Source organism: Pseudopipra pipra, chromosome 2 (genome assembly GCF_036250125.1).
Source record: "Pseudopipra pipra isolate bDixPip1 chromosome 2, bDixPip1.hap1, whole genome shotgun sequence".
NCBI lineage: Eukaryota > Metazoa > Chordata > Aves > Passeriformes > Pipridae > Pseudopipra > Pseudopipra pipra.
This window is the reverse complement of record NC_087550.1, coordinates 47,319,369-47,338,644: the sequence shown is the minus strand read 5'-3', so window position 1 is coordinate 47,338,644 and position 19,276 is coordinate 47,319,369. Positions and strand designations below refer to the sequence as shown.

At 41.1% G+C, this 19,276-nt stretch overlaps 1 protein-coding gene across 5 annotated transcripts in view; it reads right to left on the bottom strand.

Annotated features, from left to right (window-relative positions):
* Positions 1–12,935, bottom strand: part of CDK8 (cyclin dependent kinase 8) — a 73,733-nt gene extending 60,798 nt beyond the window's left edge. For 3 of the 5 annotated variants that reach the window (XM_064645393.1, XM_064645394.1, XM_064645396.1), the window contains exon 1: positions 12,508–12,931. In XM_064645393.1, the coding sequence (XP_064501463.1) occupies positions 12,508–12,635 (128 nt within the window). In that variant the 5' untranslated portion in view covers positions 12,636–12,931. Of the gene's footprint in view, positions 1–12,507 lie in introns of all 5 variants that reach the window. The other 2 variants (XM_064645395.1, XM_064645400.1) reach the window with 2 other exon arrangements.
* Between the last annotated feature and the right edge of the window lie 6,341 nt (positions 12,936–19,276).

The window sequence follows — 19,276 nt, the reverse complement described above, 5'->3', positions numbered from 1 at the left end:
TACACTTAGCCTACAATCACTTACCTTCTATTTCTTTATTCATCATTCATATTCATTTTTCAGAGAACATATCCTCACTCCCAGGGGCTTCCTTTATTTTAAGATTTCAGCATGTTGGATTTTTTTAATTGATGTGTTTACAGTGAATACTCACTCAGTCACTAAGAGCCCAGCAAAGCTTCAGAAGTGATTCCCAGGCTGTTTGCAACATTTCACCTTCTTGGCTCTTTTTCAGCTTTAAGAGGCCACCTCCTCCTATCATCACCTCCCTTATTTTCCAACCAAAGTGGTACTTCAAGCAAATTTTTTAACCTTGTATAGATTCAGGATCCTTCAGCAGCAAAGAACAAACCATGTTTGTCACCCACAGTCCTCAGTAATACCCTTTTGAATCTGTTCTTTCATCCTGCTGTAAGCCAAGTCCCAAGTCGATTCTCCCTCTGTGCGTGCCTTGACTAGCTGTTTCACTAACTACTCACTACCACAAAGTTTTGTCTTGGCATCTCTCCCTGACAGAAAGCACCCACCTAAATGAAATGAGGCTAACGAGTTGTTCATTGATGTATTTTCTGCTTTGTAGCCTTGCTGATCTGCTGATCTGACACAGCACAGGCAAACTAATCAGGCAGATGTAAATGCAGTCTTAATGATATTTCCTCCTTACATTTTACACACAGAGCTTTCCATGTTGCAATAGCTAGTCTTTTTTTTGAGTCTTTTGGTATTTGACACTCATCTGGCAGAGTCACATAAGCTCCCAGTTGAGCTTTTATAAAATCGAACCAACATAACAGTGAATGGCACTGTTAGCACATTTACTTGTGAAGGGTTGTTTTGTTCAACCCTGCTTAAACAGGATTGAAGTTCACCCAAAAGGAAATGAGAGATTTTGAACGCCAAGCTGTTCAAGTCCAAAAAGTTAGATAAGATTCAAATTACACTCAGGGACAAATTTGCTGCCTTGCTGTCTTGAAGTTCACCTAGGTAAAGCTTGCCCCAGTAGTTTTTGTTGAGCTCCATATCTTGGCACAGTAGTTCCGTGAGAACAGCAGAGCTGCTGAAACCTGACTTTCCAAGGCTTCATTGTGGGATTATCCATTATCTGAATGCAAGCTGTAATTGGAAGTACACCTGCAGCTAAGGCTCTCAGCTCACAGGGTAAGGCTATGCCTCTCACAGAAAACACATCATGGCCAGAAACACAAAGTGGAATCAAGGGATTGCTGCAACTCAGATCCTTTTGTATTCCAGGTTCTCAGCTGCATGTATTATTCACACAGATAGTAATAAATTGAGTCTTCTTTTTTAGAGCAACTCTCAAGTGTCCTTTATTCAAATGTCAACATCTTGTATGCAAGGTGTTACAAGCACACATCAGAGAGCTTTCCCAGAAAAACAGGCAGATTGTTTCAGTGACCTTTAGTTGTGTTCTTCCCTGTTCGAAAAACATGTGAATCTTTTCAAGGATAATTTTAATTTTGGATGTTTAGGCTATCATCTGTAGTTGAGAAAAATCACTATGTTCTCTTGAACATTCTGTCCTTTAAAAAGAAGTATCTGGAGCTTTAATTCTGACTTATAGTTCTTTTCCTGCAAATTCTGAACTGACTGCACAATATGCTTTGCCATACTACCACTCAACACTCAAGGTAGTTAAGAGGCAGTTGAATAAAAACTGTTTCCTCAATAGTAGTATCTTTCTGCTTGAACATTACGTATAATTGTACAAGGACGCTATGGCATCCCAATATTCCTATGCTTAAGTCAGTCTTTTATTAGGACATGCAAAAAAAACATGCAACAGGGCAACATCAGTAGAATTCCATAAAAAAAAAAAAAGGCAGAATATTAAATTATCTATCCAGTACCTTTCCTATATAAGCTACTAAGGACTTCATATACTTCTGTGCAAAATCCAATACCTTTATTCGTAAAATCATTGGGTAGGAAAAGACCTTCTGAATTCAAACAGTTATTTCTCAAATGGGAAACCTACAATACACAAAAGTTTGCAACTCATTCACAAGTAGGCTCATACCTAACAAAAAATTGTAACTATGAATAAAGCTATGCTGTAATCCCAAATGTGCTATTATGGGGCTTGACAAGGTCTCAGAAACCATTTGCTGAGCCTTGGAGGAGACAAGAGAGAACAGCAGGCTATTCGGCCAGAACACAAAACCCTCCTGAATGGTTATCAGCCCACACGTAGCAGTAACACACAGCATTACACACAGCATTACGTGTCAAGATCCCGAAGAAAAGATGGGGGACATCGGGGGGAGAGGCACATGAGAGTTAAAGCACTGGTGGGATGAAGCCTGAAACTGAAACTTTATTCCCATTCGTTCACACAAGACAGGCTTCTGTACTCCAGACTCAAGACTACTTTACAGGAGAAGGTTACCACAAAGAAAGCAAGCCTTTTATTAGCAGCCAAGTTAAGTATCTTGATGCTCCTGCCTCGGCTTCATTACTTTACTTTGCCACATTTTAGCTGTATTGAACCTTAAAGAACTTGAACCAAGACTTAAAACAACAGATGAGGATGAACTGTTATCATCATCTACCTAAAGTCACAATACAGAACTCTTAAGTATTTTATAATATTACAAACCTACTGGCTTTGTTAATATTTTAAACAAGCATAAAAAAGTGAGCTAGTTACGTAGTGATTAAACAATCTTCATATTCTTACTCAGTTTCAAAATGAGAATTCTGAATACATCCCTTTAGCATGGGCCCTTTTGTCATATTTCAAATGTTTAAGATCTGGAAGTTCCTCTTTCCCCAACACATACCCATAAAGCAAAACATTTTAACCTCAAATCATTTGAGCTGAAGAAATCTAAGATTCTTCACAGCAGCAGACTGGCAGAAGACATGCAGATTATTACTTCCGTACAACACATCACTTACCTCATCCTAGGAAAAAGCCCTAGCTGCAAGCACACTTTCAATCTGAATTTGCATTTAGACAGTGGATAATTCCACAATAAAGCAAACACCCTTGGGGAGGAGAACAAATACATCAGGTTTCATAAATGTCATCACTCACGTTACTACTGTGCAAACTACAAAAAGATGCAATCAGAACCAGCGCGGTCTATGTAAATTTAAGACAGCAAGGCTGGAAGTCCATCATCAATTCTCCAGTATCTCAAAAGCAGCTAGTACCTCGGATCCCTTTATGGAGGCACTCTGTACAGACACAGAATTCTTTGGGTTTCAGAAATACAGATGTTATTAGTATGTAGAGCTATAAAATTAAGATTCCTCTTTTTTTCTTATGCTTAAGAGACTTCTGATGGTTTTGGAGAAATACTTCAAAGCTGTATTTTCCACAGAACCATTATCGCATGCAGAGACCACAAACAATTTTGCTTAAAATCAGAAAAAAGGCTAGGAAATACATCTGGATATTCATCCCTTACAGGTTATTTTTTTAGAATCTGCAAAGGCCAGCAAAGGTCCTACAGAAGTATGAGAGGTATTAGAGCCTCGTCACACTCATCCCTGAAAGCAAGGGAGATGCCACCCCTTGAGTTGTTTGGGTTTTTTTGGTTAAACCCCCCCCCCAAAAAAACCATTATCAGATATGAGGAAACACTTTCTCAAAATCTGCTTTCAACCTGTTCACTAAAGAACTGCTATTGCATTGCAAATTACCTGCGCTGTGTGTATTTCCCCCTTCCTTGCTTATCTACCTCAACTTTTGTTCTGTAAATACTTTTCTTCAAATGCACAAAATTAGATCCTACTTTAATGCTACTATTTTATTTCTGTTTTCAGACATAAGGGGCTCCTTCCAGGTCAAGTCTAGAATTTTTTCCATAATTTCTACCTGGATTCTCAAAACTCAGTGCTGAAAACAAGAGCTGCAAGATCTGCCATCCTGGTCCAGGAGACTCCCAGGACTGACTCACCTCTCCCACCCTACTCATTCTCTAAGACAGACACCCAGTCCTACTCTACACCAACCACTGATTTCAGCTCCAGGAAAGTTTTAACTCTATCACTTTTCTTCCTGTCTCCAGCCTGTTTGTTAACACAAAGAGAAATGCACTGCCATAGTCTGGACCTAGTACAGCTGTACAAACAGGAGCTTTCCCATGAAGATACAATGCCCAAGCTCTGAGCTGCTGAATGCTGCAGAGCCTCACAGCCACCTCCACCGCTTCTCTCACCTTCCCATGAAGGGCAGTTGAGTTCCAGGTTCATCTCTTCCTTCACAATGTATTTTTTCAGTGCACCCAACAAATGCACATGTTCTGCACTGTTGTCCCACAACCAGACAGTGCAGTACATGGCTTCCAGTACTCCACTAGGCATTCTGGTATCTATGGATAGCCACGTTTCCCTTTCACCTCCATCACTTCTACTGCATAATGTTACCCCCAAGTCCACTCTCTTGGGCATCGTTCATGACTGCATGCAACCTTCATGGCTATAGGCAAGGAAATGGAACAGTCTCTCCTAAAGTTCCTCATGAATTTTTCAAGTTTGGGGACATAAACCAGATAAGAAAACCCCAAAGAAACTATTCTCCAAGAAGAGGTGAAGCAAGTAACACAATAGCTTCTAGTGTACTGCAGCAGTCTACCAAAAAACCCTCCTGCTTACCAAAAAAAACCCCAGTACACGTGTAAGAGTCCATTTTTAGCATGTAGAAAAGGAGAGACAATGAAATCAAAACAAACACAAGCATCAACTCTCCCCTACAACTGGCTTTCAGTTGGATGCTATGTATATACACATACACCATTTCAGAAGGGCAAACATTCCGCAGTCATTCATGTTTACCAGCCATTTCCAATTTATTCTTTTCATATTCTGTTACATACTAGCTAAATGTGTGCAAAAACTAGGATGGCATTAGGCTCCACAGTCCTGGGTAAACAGTTGGACTTTATGATCATAAAGATATTTTCCAACCTAAATGCCTCTAAGATAAATAGGGAGTTTTCTTACATATGTAGAAGTTTAGAGGGTAAAATTACTCTCTGGGAAACTTCAATTGTCTGTCTGCAACAAATGCCATTATCACTTAAAAAATTTTAATCATTTTTTAATATTCCCCAAGCAGAAGACACTACGAGATCATACAATTATTTATGACCCTCTCTTCACCCACCCCCAACCAGCAATACCCTGCATCAGTAGCACTGCAACAAGTAACTACCACATTTCTGCTTCCATGGCTTCCAAGGCAGTCATGGAAGGAAGCCAGAGAAGTTCACCTATCGCTCCTACTACAGACTCTTGTAGAAAAATTCAGATTAACATCACACTTCAAAATGAAAGGATTATCCTCTGCAATTAAGAACAAGAGGCAAGCTTGAAAGACTTTATGGCAAAAATACAGACATGGCAAAACATTTTATTCTAAGACAAAAAACCAGCACACCAGGCAAATAGTAAAGACTGAAGACAGTACTCTTTACTCTTAGACAACACAAAACAAAGGAGATTCTATAAGGTGCACAAGGTGTCTCCTTTTAAGGTTGTAGCCCAGCATTTCTGCTAGCTGCCAGTTGTCAGGACTAGCACTCACCATCCTGCTTTCCACTTCTTACTAAACTAGTTTTATGTTTAAATCCAAATAAAAGAAAGTGAAAGGCAACTACACCCTTCTGGAACTGCAGCTGCACCTAACAGTATTAACCACAGCAGAGATGGGAAGACAATCCACACCAGCAGGCTGTGCACTGCCTCATGTCCTCATCTAACTACAGCATCTCAGTCCTTAATGACAATAATAAGGATCCATAGCAGAAAGAAAGAAATCTGTTCCAAAGAAAGCTGATAGGTGAACAAGGTGAAGAAAAAAAACAAAACCCCCAGTACTTTGCTTAGAAGGTCCTGCTACCCAGATCTTTGCAATTAATGTCCTGCTTTTCACTGTCGTGCTACTTGGCTAATGCAAATTATTCTGTCAAAAGATTGAAGCATCTCGGTATTAACTGGCCATTCAGAATGATCTGCTTCTATTGGTATTTCAGGCACACCAAGGAATGGCTTTTAAGCAGTTAAGTTGAATAAAGAGTCAGATTTTTACAACCACTTTGATACAGTGGCAAAACAACCACCTTTCAATGCCAAAATAGACACACCTGGGCTGTAACTTGAAAGTCTTGTGAAGTGCATATCACTATGTCAGCTATTGTTGCATACAACCTTGCCATACACAAGTCACTCTACTTTCGTCATGTTTCCACTGTAGTTTTCACATTCCAGCAAGACTAAAAGTCCAGTCTTAAGAATAAAGAAATGTTTCAGTTTCTGCTACAGTAGTCAGCAAATTACAGCTCTTCAGATTCCAGTGATAATAAAGGACATTGCTGTTTTGTGGTTGAACAAAAAACTTCAGAAAGACTTTCAAAACAGAAAAATAAAGGATACTCAAGATCTAGAGTGAATATATTACCTCACTGACATTTGGCTGAAAGCAGTGCTCTCTCATGACATGCACCTTCTGTATAATCAGCACTCTCAAATCAGCCCTGTTCCCTCATGAGAAATCAAGTACAGCAGTACATGTCCCCATTATTTACATATATTATTGTAATTTATAAATCCAGAATAAAACTAGATAGAGATCTTTGGTGTTTTTCTTTGTTGTTTTGCAACACTGGTCTCATGCCCTCCTGTTGGCACTTGTCATAAGCTTCAGGTAGAAATGAAACACTAACTCATCTTTGCTGCAGGGTATGCAAATAAATCAACACATCTGTGACAAGATAAGATCACACCAAATAAAGTCCAAGGGCCACCGAAGGACTCACTCATCCACATGACCTTAAAAACCTATAAAGCCTGGAGCCAACCAACCAGGTGAGAAGGGAAGGAAGCAGATGGAAGACAGCTAAAAGAGTGGTTTACCATAAGTATTTAAGAGCACAAGACTTGGTGCAATACAGCATGCCTACCTCATTATGTAGATATAGTTTAATTGGGAACTTTCTAACCACTATGGTGAAGGATCCAAAAGAGACTCAGGGCATATATTCTAAGAAGATAATAGCACATATTACATACATAAATAAAGTCTGCGGCATTTAGAAATTCCACACTATTGTTGACAGGAGTCAGAAGCCAAAGACTTGCACGCTGGCTCTGTGGCTCTCACCACCTGTCTGTAATCTCCACCAACTGCTTCAGGTCAAAACAGTTAAAATCAACACACAAATATTCAGCCAACAAAAACAAACAAACAAACAAAACAAAACAAAACAACCACAACCATAAAAGCATAAAAGTTACCATCTCGTGTCTATTAAATTAAGAGAAGACAAGAGTTTTTGGAAGTTGATAGAAAAAACTAACAGCATGAACTTCATAATACAACTCCTGTAAAAGCTCGATACAGAACTAATCAAGAAGTTCCAAGCCCAGTCCTGCTGATTCCCTTCTCGCCAAGAAAAATTTTGACTCATTACGACTACCTGTGGCACTCCCAAACTCAATTAAACTCTCATTAAAAATCAGTTTGATATAAACCTTGACAAAATAATATTATTTGATGTAACTCCATCAATACATACCCACAAACACAAGACAAACTGCAACTAATCTACTAACAACCTTATGAAGGGCCAGAAAGTGTTTTGAAGTGTTTAAACAACACAAAACAAAAAGACATCAAAAACTCAGAATTATTTAAATAAACCAAAGTGGGTTTTTCTGCATGCATTGCAGAGCTTGGCTTGATCTCTAACTGAAGAGCTTAACTTCTACAGCAGAAGAACATTCAATGTGTTACAACAGTTAGGCAGAAGTGACTGGTTCTGATAACATTTCAGAACAGACACTAAGCTCTTATCTTTTTCCTTTGACAACAGGTCACACAGTTTATCTACACTGCATTAAAATATTTCCTTATTATTTTCAAAAAAATTCCATGTCCCCACTCTTCAAATGCTGTGAAACAAGAACAGCACAAGCTTCTTGTACATTAGCCAATCCATTCATTATTTTCTCTAACTTAAACACATTCTGCCTTCTATTTTTTCAAAGATAAATACTCCCCATCTCTTTTTTCTCAAAGTTTCTCTTTATACAAAAGTTTTTAAGACACAATCATCATTCTTGCAATATCCTTTTAACTGGTAAGTAGAAACTATGACATGTTATATTAGAAAATAAGTAACCCAGTAATTTACTGGACATCTACTTTTCCACCATTCTGGTTTTTTTACAACTCATACAGACCCTCAAAGTTAAAAAAAAAAAAAGGTAGATTAGATTGATTGTTCCAAGTGTGCCAGACCAGCACATAAATATATTTTCATAATGTCAATTACAATGCGTCAGTATGTTCAAATGAAAGAATCTGTTCCCCTCACCTATAGCAATGCTTTCAACACAGAACTGTAATAGCTGAAATATAAAAAAAAAAATCTCCAATTCCATTGGTGTTTGGGACCAAGATCACTTCTCACAGTTCTTGAGAGTTAGAGAGTGACTAGGAGAGCACTAGTTTGCTTACTGTTGGTTCCCCACCAGTCTCACAACTTAAGCGTCTTTCCCAGACTACGAAAAGCCTTCAATAGAGCACTAGAGGATGTTACAGTTCAATACTTTCAATTATATCATTTTTTTGCTGTCATAATTAAAAAGTGAGATGCTGCCTAACAGTGACATTCAAGAGTTTCTTATTCTCATCCAAACCACATCCGATAAACAGGAAAAATGAGTATTTGGAAACACTCCAAATTGCCACTGAAACAGACAGCCTTGCTCCACAGAATAGGCCTCTCTCTCAGATTTCTGTCACTGTATCATAAAAACTGAAGGGAGAGGAGAGCGAAGAAAGCAGTGCAAGATCAATCCCATTAAAACTGAGCACCACTGTGACATTATCACACGCTCAGCACACAGTTCCAGTTCCAGGATAGCATGTACCTGGTGTGCTGCCCAAGCTGGGCCACCAGGCTTGCACAAGCAGCCCCAAGTGTCCTGCCACCTTAGTCTGCCCACACCTGGCATTTGGCTTCTAATGAGCTTTAAAGGTGCTTTATCTAGTCAATAAAAAAAAATAAATAGATAAATAAAAATGTGTATGTTAGTCCACTAATCAAAAACTGCTGGCATGTTTTCCAAGTCCAGCATAACTCAAATAGGTAGGTTTAATATCCGGGTTCAGCAATGGTTCTGAGGGAGCACCCAAATGGCATGCTAAGCAGCCTTTATGCAGGAAATAACTGACATTTTCTGGACCAAAAAAAAAAAAAAAGGGTAAACTATCCTACCACCACGAGAGACGAGCAACAGTTCCTTTATCTGAAGACTGATGTTCAACACACCATGCCTGCAATCTCAGTGTCTGCCTTTAGAGTCGATTGCCTTCTTGTATACCTTTCTGCTATAAAATGAAAGCCCATGAATTCACAGAGTTTGTTCTAAGCAGGTTTTAGAGCCCACTGCAGGTACTGCAGTGATGAAAAAGACAGCACCACTCATAAAAAGCCAGGAAGATGCAACCACATAGACCACAGACTTAAAATAAGAAGGATTAAAATAAAAACTTGAGAATACAATTTTCCTGCAGGCAATGCACCAAGTAGAGCTCAGTTGTGATGCCTGACACTCGGCTGGTTCAGTGTTCAGCTGGGTCAAGTTTGGCAGCTAATATGTGAGGAACCCCCATGGAGCTCTACCTGGTGATTCTCAAGAAAGACCAGGTGAGACCCCAACCCTCACCTTATGCCAAAGGGCACTTCAAGGCTTTTCTGCTGGAGCAAGGCATGAAATCCAGGTTACACTGTCACTGGGTCATTAGAGCACATACTTTGCACTCATTAGAAGGATTCTCACTCCATCAAGATTCCTATAGGACCATCCTCCAAAACGTTTCTGTGTCGATCCAATGGCATACAATTAACTTCCTACAATTAGGACACACAGCTGCTATCTAGTTTTCAATCGCCATACTGCACCTCAGAGGCAGCTGTAAAAGCAATAAAATAAAAAAAAGGAGGTGAAGACTGCAGTCATACTACAGACACTGCTCCTAGTACTCTTGAATTGTATTTTTATCACGAAGGGCTTTAGAATACACATCTGCACAAACTGAATTCCTAAAATTTACTTCTTTTCTGTGTTCCTTCTATTCATTAGACATCCATAGTAAAAGATATCATTTAAGGAAAAGCTGCATCAATATTGTTAACAAAATATTTGCAGTCCTGCAGCCTGCTCTTCAAAGTACTCTAAAAATTACACTGTGTATCAAAAGACTTGAAATATTTGTGTTATTTAAAGTAAGAATTAGAACCATGTAACAAAGTTGAAAGCACACTTGTAAGCTCAAGGGAAATATAAAAAAGAAGGTTTGAGCTGTATAGATATTAGAAACAATTAAAAATGGGTTATTGATTGATCACTACTTACCATTCGAGGAATACTACAACGAGAGAATATTTTTTCAATATTTGCATGTAACAACATGCAAACATTGAAATCTGTTTCAGATACTCTCTGCTGAAAGACATAACATCCATCTATATATTACCATAGCTTCAGGAAAACTGTTATTTCACATTTGCTTCATCAATTTAATTGATTCCCTTTACTTAAAGGTATGTAAATGAAACCTTCAACTTCAATCCTAATTCCACCCTTATAATTTAAGATCACATATGTACAAGTATATCACAAGCTTCAAATGGATCTATGGATGTTTCTGTTTTACAAATTTTAGTGACTGTCCAAGGGCAATTACACAGCATACTTAAAAGAAAAAGTTTACAGAATCAGAAAGGCGAATGAGAAGGGATTGTAAATGAGGCACTAAATGAACAATAAGGCAAAATAAAATGGAAACAATACATGTTGCTCACCTTTTTTTTTTTTTTTGCAACTTTATTCAAATACCATACCTTGATTTCCCCACTCACCAACAAGAGAGGATTTAAAATCATAGACATCCTACGATAAAGCCACCTTTGAGTAACTACCCATTTTTAAAGCAAACAATTCCTTTTTTTTTTCCCTGAAATTTCTCAAAATGGCACTACCACCAGCAACTCTAAGCACCCTCTCCCAAACAACATGAAGCATACTGATAGTTTCACCAGAATTATGTCTGATTCTGTGCTTCAGCAGTATTTCCTACACATAGCGGCAGTCCACCACGCCGAACAGCCGGAAAGAGCCTGACACGAACATTAGAAATGTGGCCGTATCTTTCAGTACCTCAGTCTATTTTTCATATTACGGATCTCCTTATCAGCACAGAAACCAGGGCTAGCTGTACCAGCAAAATTAGTACCTGCATGTGAGGAGACCTGAGGCAATAGCTTATCACAGTCACAACTGGATTTTTCCTCTTAGCCTCCCAGAAGCAAAAGAATTTGGGCAAGTTGAGAACTTCTCCTATGAACAGTTTGAAGGATGCAAATATAAGAGGTGTATAAAAAAGTAGCTACCTGACTCATACCCCTAAACAAAATTCATGCTGAAGTAACTGTGCTGCAATTAAGATCAACCTCTTTAAGACACAGAGAAGATAACGTGCAATCAGTCACATTACAATCATTCTATAGGTAATGGCTAAAGCATTTCTTTCTAGAACTAAAGCTTATGTAAACACGATTGGATCATATTTTGGCCATGACTGATCACTGCCTACTTTAAAAGTATTTTTTTTATTTATGGAACGTAAAAATAAGACCCAGACTTTTAAAATACACCTTATTTCAATGACAGCATACAGAGCACCACTGCAATGAGACTGTAACAGAAAGAATGAACGTAATTTAAAATTTAGGAACCTTCTACAGGAACAACCCGTACTTCTCCTGTTTCTCCTACTCCCTACTTCCTATTGTTCCGCCGTTCAGCAAGTGATGCCATGTCACGGACGACGGAAACCTAAATGACAGTTTGCTAGGTCTCTCTTGAAAACGTTTATGCCAAGAAAAATAATTTACTCAGGTCTGCACCGAGAACTGGTCATGCACAAAGGATGATTTAAAGCATTCTAAAGCCTCCAAAAGCACGAGCAGACTTTGGCTTCCGAAGCTGCCAGCAAGAAGACCCAAAATGGTGACTACAAGTAATAAATCATAAAAACCAGCATTGTTTAAAGAAAAAGAAACAGCAAAACAAACAAAAAAAACCCGTTCTATGGAGCCGGTAGTCAGGCTTAACAGTGTAAGCCACCACTCATCTACTCACAATGAAAACCCATTAAGCGAAGGGTTTTCCTCGGCCACAAAATCTTTCTCCCCAAATCCACCCGTGCTGCAAGCAGACCCCGTCACCGCGCTGAGGGGCTGCAGACGCCCGGAGTGACCCAAGGGAGCCAGGCACCGTCCGGCCGGGATAGCGCGGGGTTCCCGGGCAGGGATCGGACAGGGCCGGGGAAAGGGCGGCATAACCCGAGGGGCGGGGGGGCACATGGGGGAAGCACACAGGACGCGGCCCGGGGCGGGAGGGCACGGACGGGCCGGGGCCCGGGGGTGCGGGGAGCCGCGCTCCTCGCCCCCTCTCCCACTTACTCACCCGTCCTTGCGCTTGGCTTTGTAGACGTGCCCGTAGGTGCCCCTGCCCACCTTGCAGCCCTCGTACTCGAACAGGTCCTCCACCCGCTCGCGCTCCCCGGTCAGCTTCACCTTGAAATCATAGTCCATCTTGGGCGCCCGCCGTGACCCGCCGCCGCCACCCCCGGCAGCCGCGCCCCGCCCCGCCGCGCACACCGGGCGGCGGCAGCAGCAGCAGCAGGAGAAGGAGGAGGAGGCCCCCGCGTCGCCCCGCGGAACATTCAGCGGCGGGGCTGCTCCCTTCGCTCCGCGCCCCGAGCCCCGGCGCTCCTTCCCTCCTCCCCCGCCTGCCCCGCTCCGCGGCTCCGCCGGTGCCGCTGCCCGGGCGGACTCTCGGGGCCGCGCCCGCCGCGCTGCCGCAAACCAACGTCGCAAACCGCGGCGCCTCCCCGGCCGCGGGCAGGGCACCACGTGCAACGGCCCGGCCCGGCAGGCCCCGCGCGCCGCCGCACGCCGGGAGATGTAGTACGGGCGGGGCGGAGGGCGGTCGGGCTGCGCTGCATGCCGGGAGTTGTAGTCCCCGGGCGGGACACAAGGCCCACCATCAGGGGCACCGCGAGCAGGGCGTGTTCCCATCGCGAGGGTTGGTTATGGGGGATATGCCGGTCCCCAGCTCCATCCAGGCTGGTGAGGGCAGACTGGTTGGTCTGTGCTGCTCTAACAACCTGTTAGCATCGTTGAAATTAAGAGAATCCCACAACTGAGGACACAGAATCACAGAATATTCCAAGTTGGAAGGGACCCACAAGGATCATCAATGTCCAACTCCTGACCCCGCACCGGATCATCCCCAAGGGTCACACCATGTGCCTGAGAGTATCGTGCAAACACTTCTTGAACTCTGTCAGGCTTCCACTTCCCCGGGGAGCCTGTTCCAGTGCCCAACTACCCTCTGGGGGAAGAACCTTTTTCTAATACCCAACCTAAACCTCCCCGACACAACTTCAGGCCATTCCCTTGGGTCCTGTCACTGGTCACCACAGAGAAGAGATCAGTGCCTGCCCCTCCTCTTCTCCTCACAAGGATGTTGCAGACTGCAGTGAGGCCTCCCCTCAGTCTCCTCAGAACTGAACAGACCAAGTGATCTCAGCCACTCCTTATGCAGCTTCCCCTCCAGACCCTTCACTATCCTCATTGTCCTCCTTTGCATGCTCTCTAATGGTTTAATATGTTTCTTATATTCTGGTGCCCAAAACTGCGCACAGTATTCAAGACATGGACAGATGTCACAGTGCTGATGAACCTTCTCCATGTGGCTGCGGAGACCAACCGGGATGTAATGTTAGCAAGGCCCTTGTAGGTGGCTGGTAAATGGGCATCATAGTTGCCAACCCCACACAGAGACAGTGGGTCATTTTGTAGAACAGAGAGCTTGGAACTAAACTAAAGCTACAGCAATCATTCTACTTACAGCACAGCTTTTGGCATTTTTAGTAATCCAGCACATATGCTTCATGTTTCATCTCAAGAACATAGCACACTGAGTACATGTGAGCACTCAAATCCCCAACTTAAAGACATCATAGAATGTGAGGACTTCTGAAAGAAAGCATTAACATTTTCTGGAATGGTCTGAAATCATCTCCATTTTCATTTACACATTAACGTTGAGTCCTGAAAATTGTGGAGAGGAGTGTGCCAGTGGTGCCTCTTGAGCTGGCGTGACTCAGTCAGACTGATTTCAGATGCCCACAGTTGGACCCTTCAGTATTTTGCCATGGAGTTGTTAGCGATATTACGTATGTTAAACAAAGCAATTAGGCAAGTGTTACAAAAAGTAAGTGCAGAGAGGATGCAAAATTATCATCTTATTTGGCCAGCAAAACAACTAAATTATGCAAGAACATTGCCTAGCACCTCACTACACCAATCAAACAGAAGCAGGTCAGGGCAGCCCAGCACCCCATAAAGATCAAACAGTCTGAAAGATGCCATCCATCTCATAAAATTCATCCACTTCAGCCCCATCTCTGCCTTCTGGGCTGCCTGGCTTTGGGGACTTCCAGGGATGGCAGCAACCAAGCTCACAAGGCCACATTCACCACTTACAACACCTCCTGCGTGCTCATAACCCTCGGTCCTGTCAACAAGCAGGGGGGAAGTAGCAACAATCACACTTCTGTAACTTTCTGATCTTCTTTGCATTATTAATCACTCTTTCATGGAGGCAATGAACACCCAAACTCCTTCAGGCAGATCCAATTACTGCATGGTAATTAATGGTTGGGATTAGTCTGTCCTGAGCTAAAATACTGCAGGATGTGGAGGACAAACAATGCCTGTTTCGAAAGAAAAGAGTCATGAAGGAAAACAAGAACAGACAATCCATACTTGTTTTCTCACAACCTGTGCTATGCTTTACACATTTGCATAAAACACTTAGAAAGAATTTCAGACTTTGACAAGCAAACTCTGAGAAGTCAAAGCCACAACAGAGAGAACTTCATTTCAGATTTTTGATCCTTTTGTAAGAATGTTTATAAGTTTGCTGAAAATGTTTCTTTCATTATTTTTACATACCATTTGGGTTATATGCCTTCCAGATTGAGTGTAGCTGTAAATCTGCTGCATCTTCACTCTGTTTCCACTTCAGGTACTTGTATTGTGAGCAATGTTCAATTTTACCAAATCAAATGTATGGTCTCTAAGTCATGAGAGATTTGAAAACAGAAAACACACTTGAATCCTTTTAATGATGAGAAAGGAATATAGACATTTCAAGGACAATTTTTAATTCTGTTTCATGGAAAGTTGCATACTTTTTGTGGTTTATTTTAAAAATCTGTCACAGTGTAACATAATTTCAAGAAAATTTTAACTTTGGGGTCTGCTTTTTAAAAGAAAGACATGACCAGGCCATGATCTGCTATTCTTGAATCTCAGGTCCCCACAGTGGCCCTTTTAATTGATAGGGTTCCTTATCTTTCAGTGGGTGTTTCGTATTCCCTTCTTTCATGCTGTCTGAGGAATCAATTAAAAATTATATGCTGAATTTGGCTTTTTGGAGTTTTCCTCTTTCTCTTTTTTCTTCTAACATTCATGGTTTGCTCTATCATATCCTTCTGTTCCAAGTTTGTGTAATTTCTAATACGTCCAGAATACACACACTTTTGACCTTTTTTTCATTTGACATCACCACACCTTTGAAAAATGTCCAAGTTCTCCGTAGGAAAGCCACTGCTACCGTGTTATCTGCACAGATAATGTGCAGAGGGATGGAGACAGTTGTCAAAGCAAGCCATGTCCTGAGAGGACAGCAGTTAAGGAGGGTTGACATCATTTAACATCTCTCAATGTATTTCAGGGAATTGTATTTCAGGTGAAAGCCTGGATTGTCTGGGAACAAGCTTGATTGTGATAATAAGTAGATGCTGTCTTTTGGGGTACAGCACCAGCTAACAGAGGTTCCGTATCCAAACAGGAGCAGTGGTACAAGAAGCAAAGCTGGTTTTGGGGGGGGTGTGTTTACATGCTAATGGCCATAGCGATGGTGCTAGAGTCAGAGTCTGTGAAGCAAAGCTTACAGCTGGAGAATGTACAACAAGCTGCTTACTCTGTTTTGCAGTCTTCAAAAATAGAATAAAAACACAGAAAAGTACATGTTTAATGTTTTGTCTTTCTCATCTTTATAAGTGGATAACCTATAACACTCAATCATATCCCCATGCCATTAGAATATCCACTCATTTAACTTACTAATTTTCCAAATTTGAACACAGTTTTGCTTTTCAGAGAACTTTATGTAACAGTTTAACTGCCTGCTAAAAGTTTTCCATATACCCAAAGGGACATTCTTTAGCAGTGTGACTGAGGTGTTCCCAGCTTGGTATTGAATGAAAAAGGTTCAGTCCTGCTAAGTGCTCTACATCTTCCGTTTTTGTTTAGTCCAGGGAAAGCTGAAGGAAAGAGAATAATGAGGTGGCTTTTTTTTTCTTTTCTGTATGCAAAGAAAAACAAATTGTCATACTTGCACAATTTGAGTATTTTTTAGAAACCTTGCAGTTGTTTATGGGCAGATGAGTGAGTTAGCTGAATAGTGGCAGCACTTAAGAACACAGTTTACTTAAAGCAGGTAAGTGAAGTGCTGGTTCTATAAACAGTTTTCTATGTAAAGCAATGTGGTTTTTTTTTTTTAATTTTCCACTTAACTATATTTTACTATAAAGTTGATCAACTTGATCTAATAAAGCATCCTAGATTCTAGCTGGAGTGCAAGTTATTAACAAACATAAATCAGGTCTTTGTATCCAGGTGCTGTATAGGAGAGTTGTGCTTGCATTCAGTGAAACATCTGTTTGCCAGACTCGAGACCACCTACAGTAACTATCAGTCTGGTTGTGTTATGTTCCTTACAGAGAATCAGTTGTCACCATCCCTGGAGGTATTTAAGAGACGTGCAGATGCGGCACTGAGAGACATGGTTTAGTGGTGGACTTGGCAGTGCTGGGTTAATGGTTGGACTCAATGAACTTAAAGGTCTTTTCCAAACTAAATGATTCTGTGATTCTATCTCAACAAACCTTGAAAATTCAGCCTATGAACTCCTGGTTATTCTTGTTATTGAAAAGAGCCCTACCTGAGAGGAAATAAACCCTGAAATTAAATATTATTTTATTATTTTATATTATTTCACATAATCCTAGAAATATTCAGGTTAGAAGGAATCTCTGGATGTTATCTAGGATAATATCCTCCTCAGAGCAGGGCTACTTTTAAATTCAGGTAGCTTGAGGCTTTGTCTACTCAGGTCTCACAAACCTCTATGCAAGGAGATTCCACAGCCTCTCTTGACTTGACTATCCTCAGGGTAAAATTTTTTGTCCTTCTATCAGTACAAATTCTGGCTCTGTTTTCCCAGCAAGCTCCTTTTCAGTACTGGCAAACTGCTCCTTCTTCCAGCTGAAGAAGCCCTGGGGCTCACAGCCTCTCTCACATGGCAAGTGCTCCAGCTGATGACCATCTTAGTGCTCTCGGCAGAAGTCACTCCACTTTATTAGTAATTTTCCATATCAAGATTGTTCTACTGGAGACCCCTGAAAGTGGGCATTGTATTCCACGTGCAGGGAATAATGTAAAGGGAAATAATAACTTCCCAATCCCTTCCTGATAATCAGTTTTCTGTGTTCACAGGATCACATAAAGGGTCAAGTTGGAGGGACCACAGTGGGTCATCTGGTCCAACCTCTCTGCTCCTGCAGGGTTCTCTAGACCATGTTATTCAGGATTGTGTCCAGATAACTTCTGAATAACTCCAGGGAAGGAGACTCCACAACTTCTCTGGGCAACCTGTTGCAGTGCTCAGTCACCCTCACAGTAAAGAATTACTTCCTCATGTAGAGGTGGAATTCCTGTGTTACAGTTTCTGCCCGTTGCCCCTTGTCCTATTGCTCTGCACCACCAAGAAGAGCCTGGCTTCATCCTCTTGATTATTATATATATTGATAAGATCCCCTCCCAGTCTTCTCCAGATTAATGGCTGTTAGGTTCTGTTTAACTACTGCCACCAGGATCACTCAGCCTGTCCAGTAGAGACAGTCAGCAAAGCCCCCAGTCAGTATTGTCCCAGAGGGCTGGTCACTCCTAGATAGAGGACTTTGCATTTGTCCTCATTAAACTTCATGAGGTTCGTGATGTCCCATCAACTTCATATCACCAATTTGGTGTCACCTAGACATACAAAGATCCAGTATAAAAAGACTGATTATGAAGCCTTGCCTTGATAATATAAAATAATAAAATATAATAAAGTTACTTTCTAAAGAACTTAAAAGACTGAACAGTCAAATTAAATCCAGGTTCTCAGATTCTCTTTTATATGAAACTTAGTTTCATATAAACTGAAGTTTGCTGCCCTCCATAGGCTATTTTTATTATAGTTGCAAAGAGAATTTTCCTGTGGAAAGCATTACCACAGTGCAATCACATTCCAAGAAAGAGCCACTCTTGGTTTGTTTTATTAACAACACAGCATATAATGAACAAATACTTTACTTAGTTATAGTGTGCTGTTGTGAAACATCACTATGAACAGGATATGAACACCAAATTCTGCATTGGAGGACAGGTCAGTGGAAAATAGACTAATTCAGTGTAAGGTTTCTGTATAGAAATATGGGTTCATTCACTCATCTAAATAATAAATTTCTTTTTGGTGAGCAGTCCATATGTGGGCTTGATACCAGAGAAGATACTGAGTTTGACAGTGGAACAATGCTTACCAAAAGCAGACTGTAGGATGAAAGGATTTCAAAACCAGGATCAAAAACAACTGTGGGAAGAAACTGAATTTTCAAGGGATCCAGCCACTACTTTGTACACAGACTTTCACTAGGAAAGTAAAACTGATCTTCGAGAAGGACATATTTTAATTGATCCAGGCAAAGAAAATCATAATAGAATACTAATTATTCATACTTTGGCAAGGAACATGAAAAACAAAGAGGGTATCATTTCCTGAATGCAGTGAGCAGGAAGGAGTACTCTCTGGTCTGGCCTCAGTGTTAAGACTGTGTCCCAGCCGTCAATTTGTCTCATGGAAACCACCTCATAGCACAACAGGAATGTAAACTAATACCAAACCTAAATGTAACACTTGTGTAAACTCTTTTTCTCAGCCAGAATAAAATTCTGGGTGTGTAGTGAAAGTATCTTCCTGGAGGGTGGCTCTGGGCCCTTCCTAGCAGCTCATTCGTTACTGAGAGTTTTCCTTTGTATCTGGACCAGTTGCACAG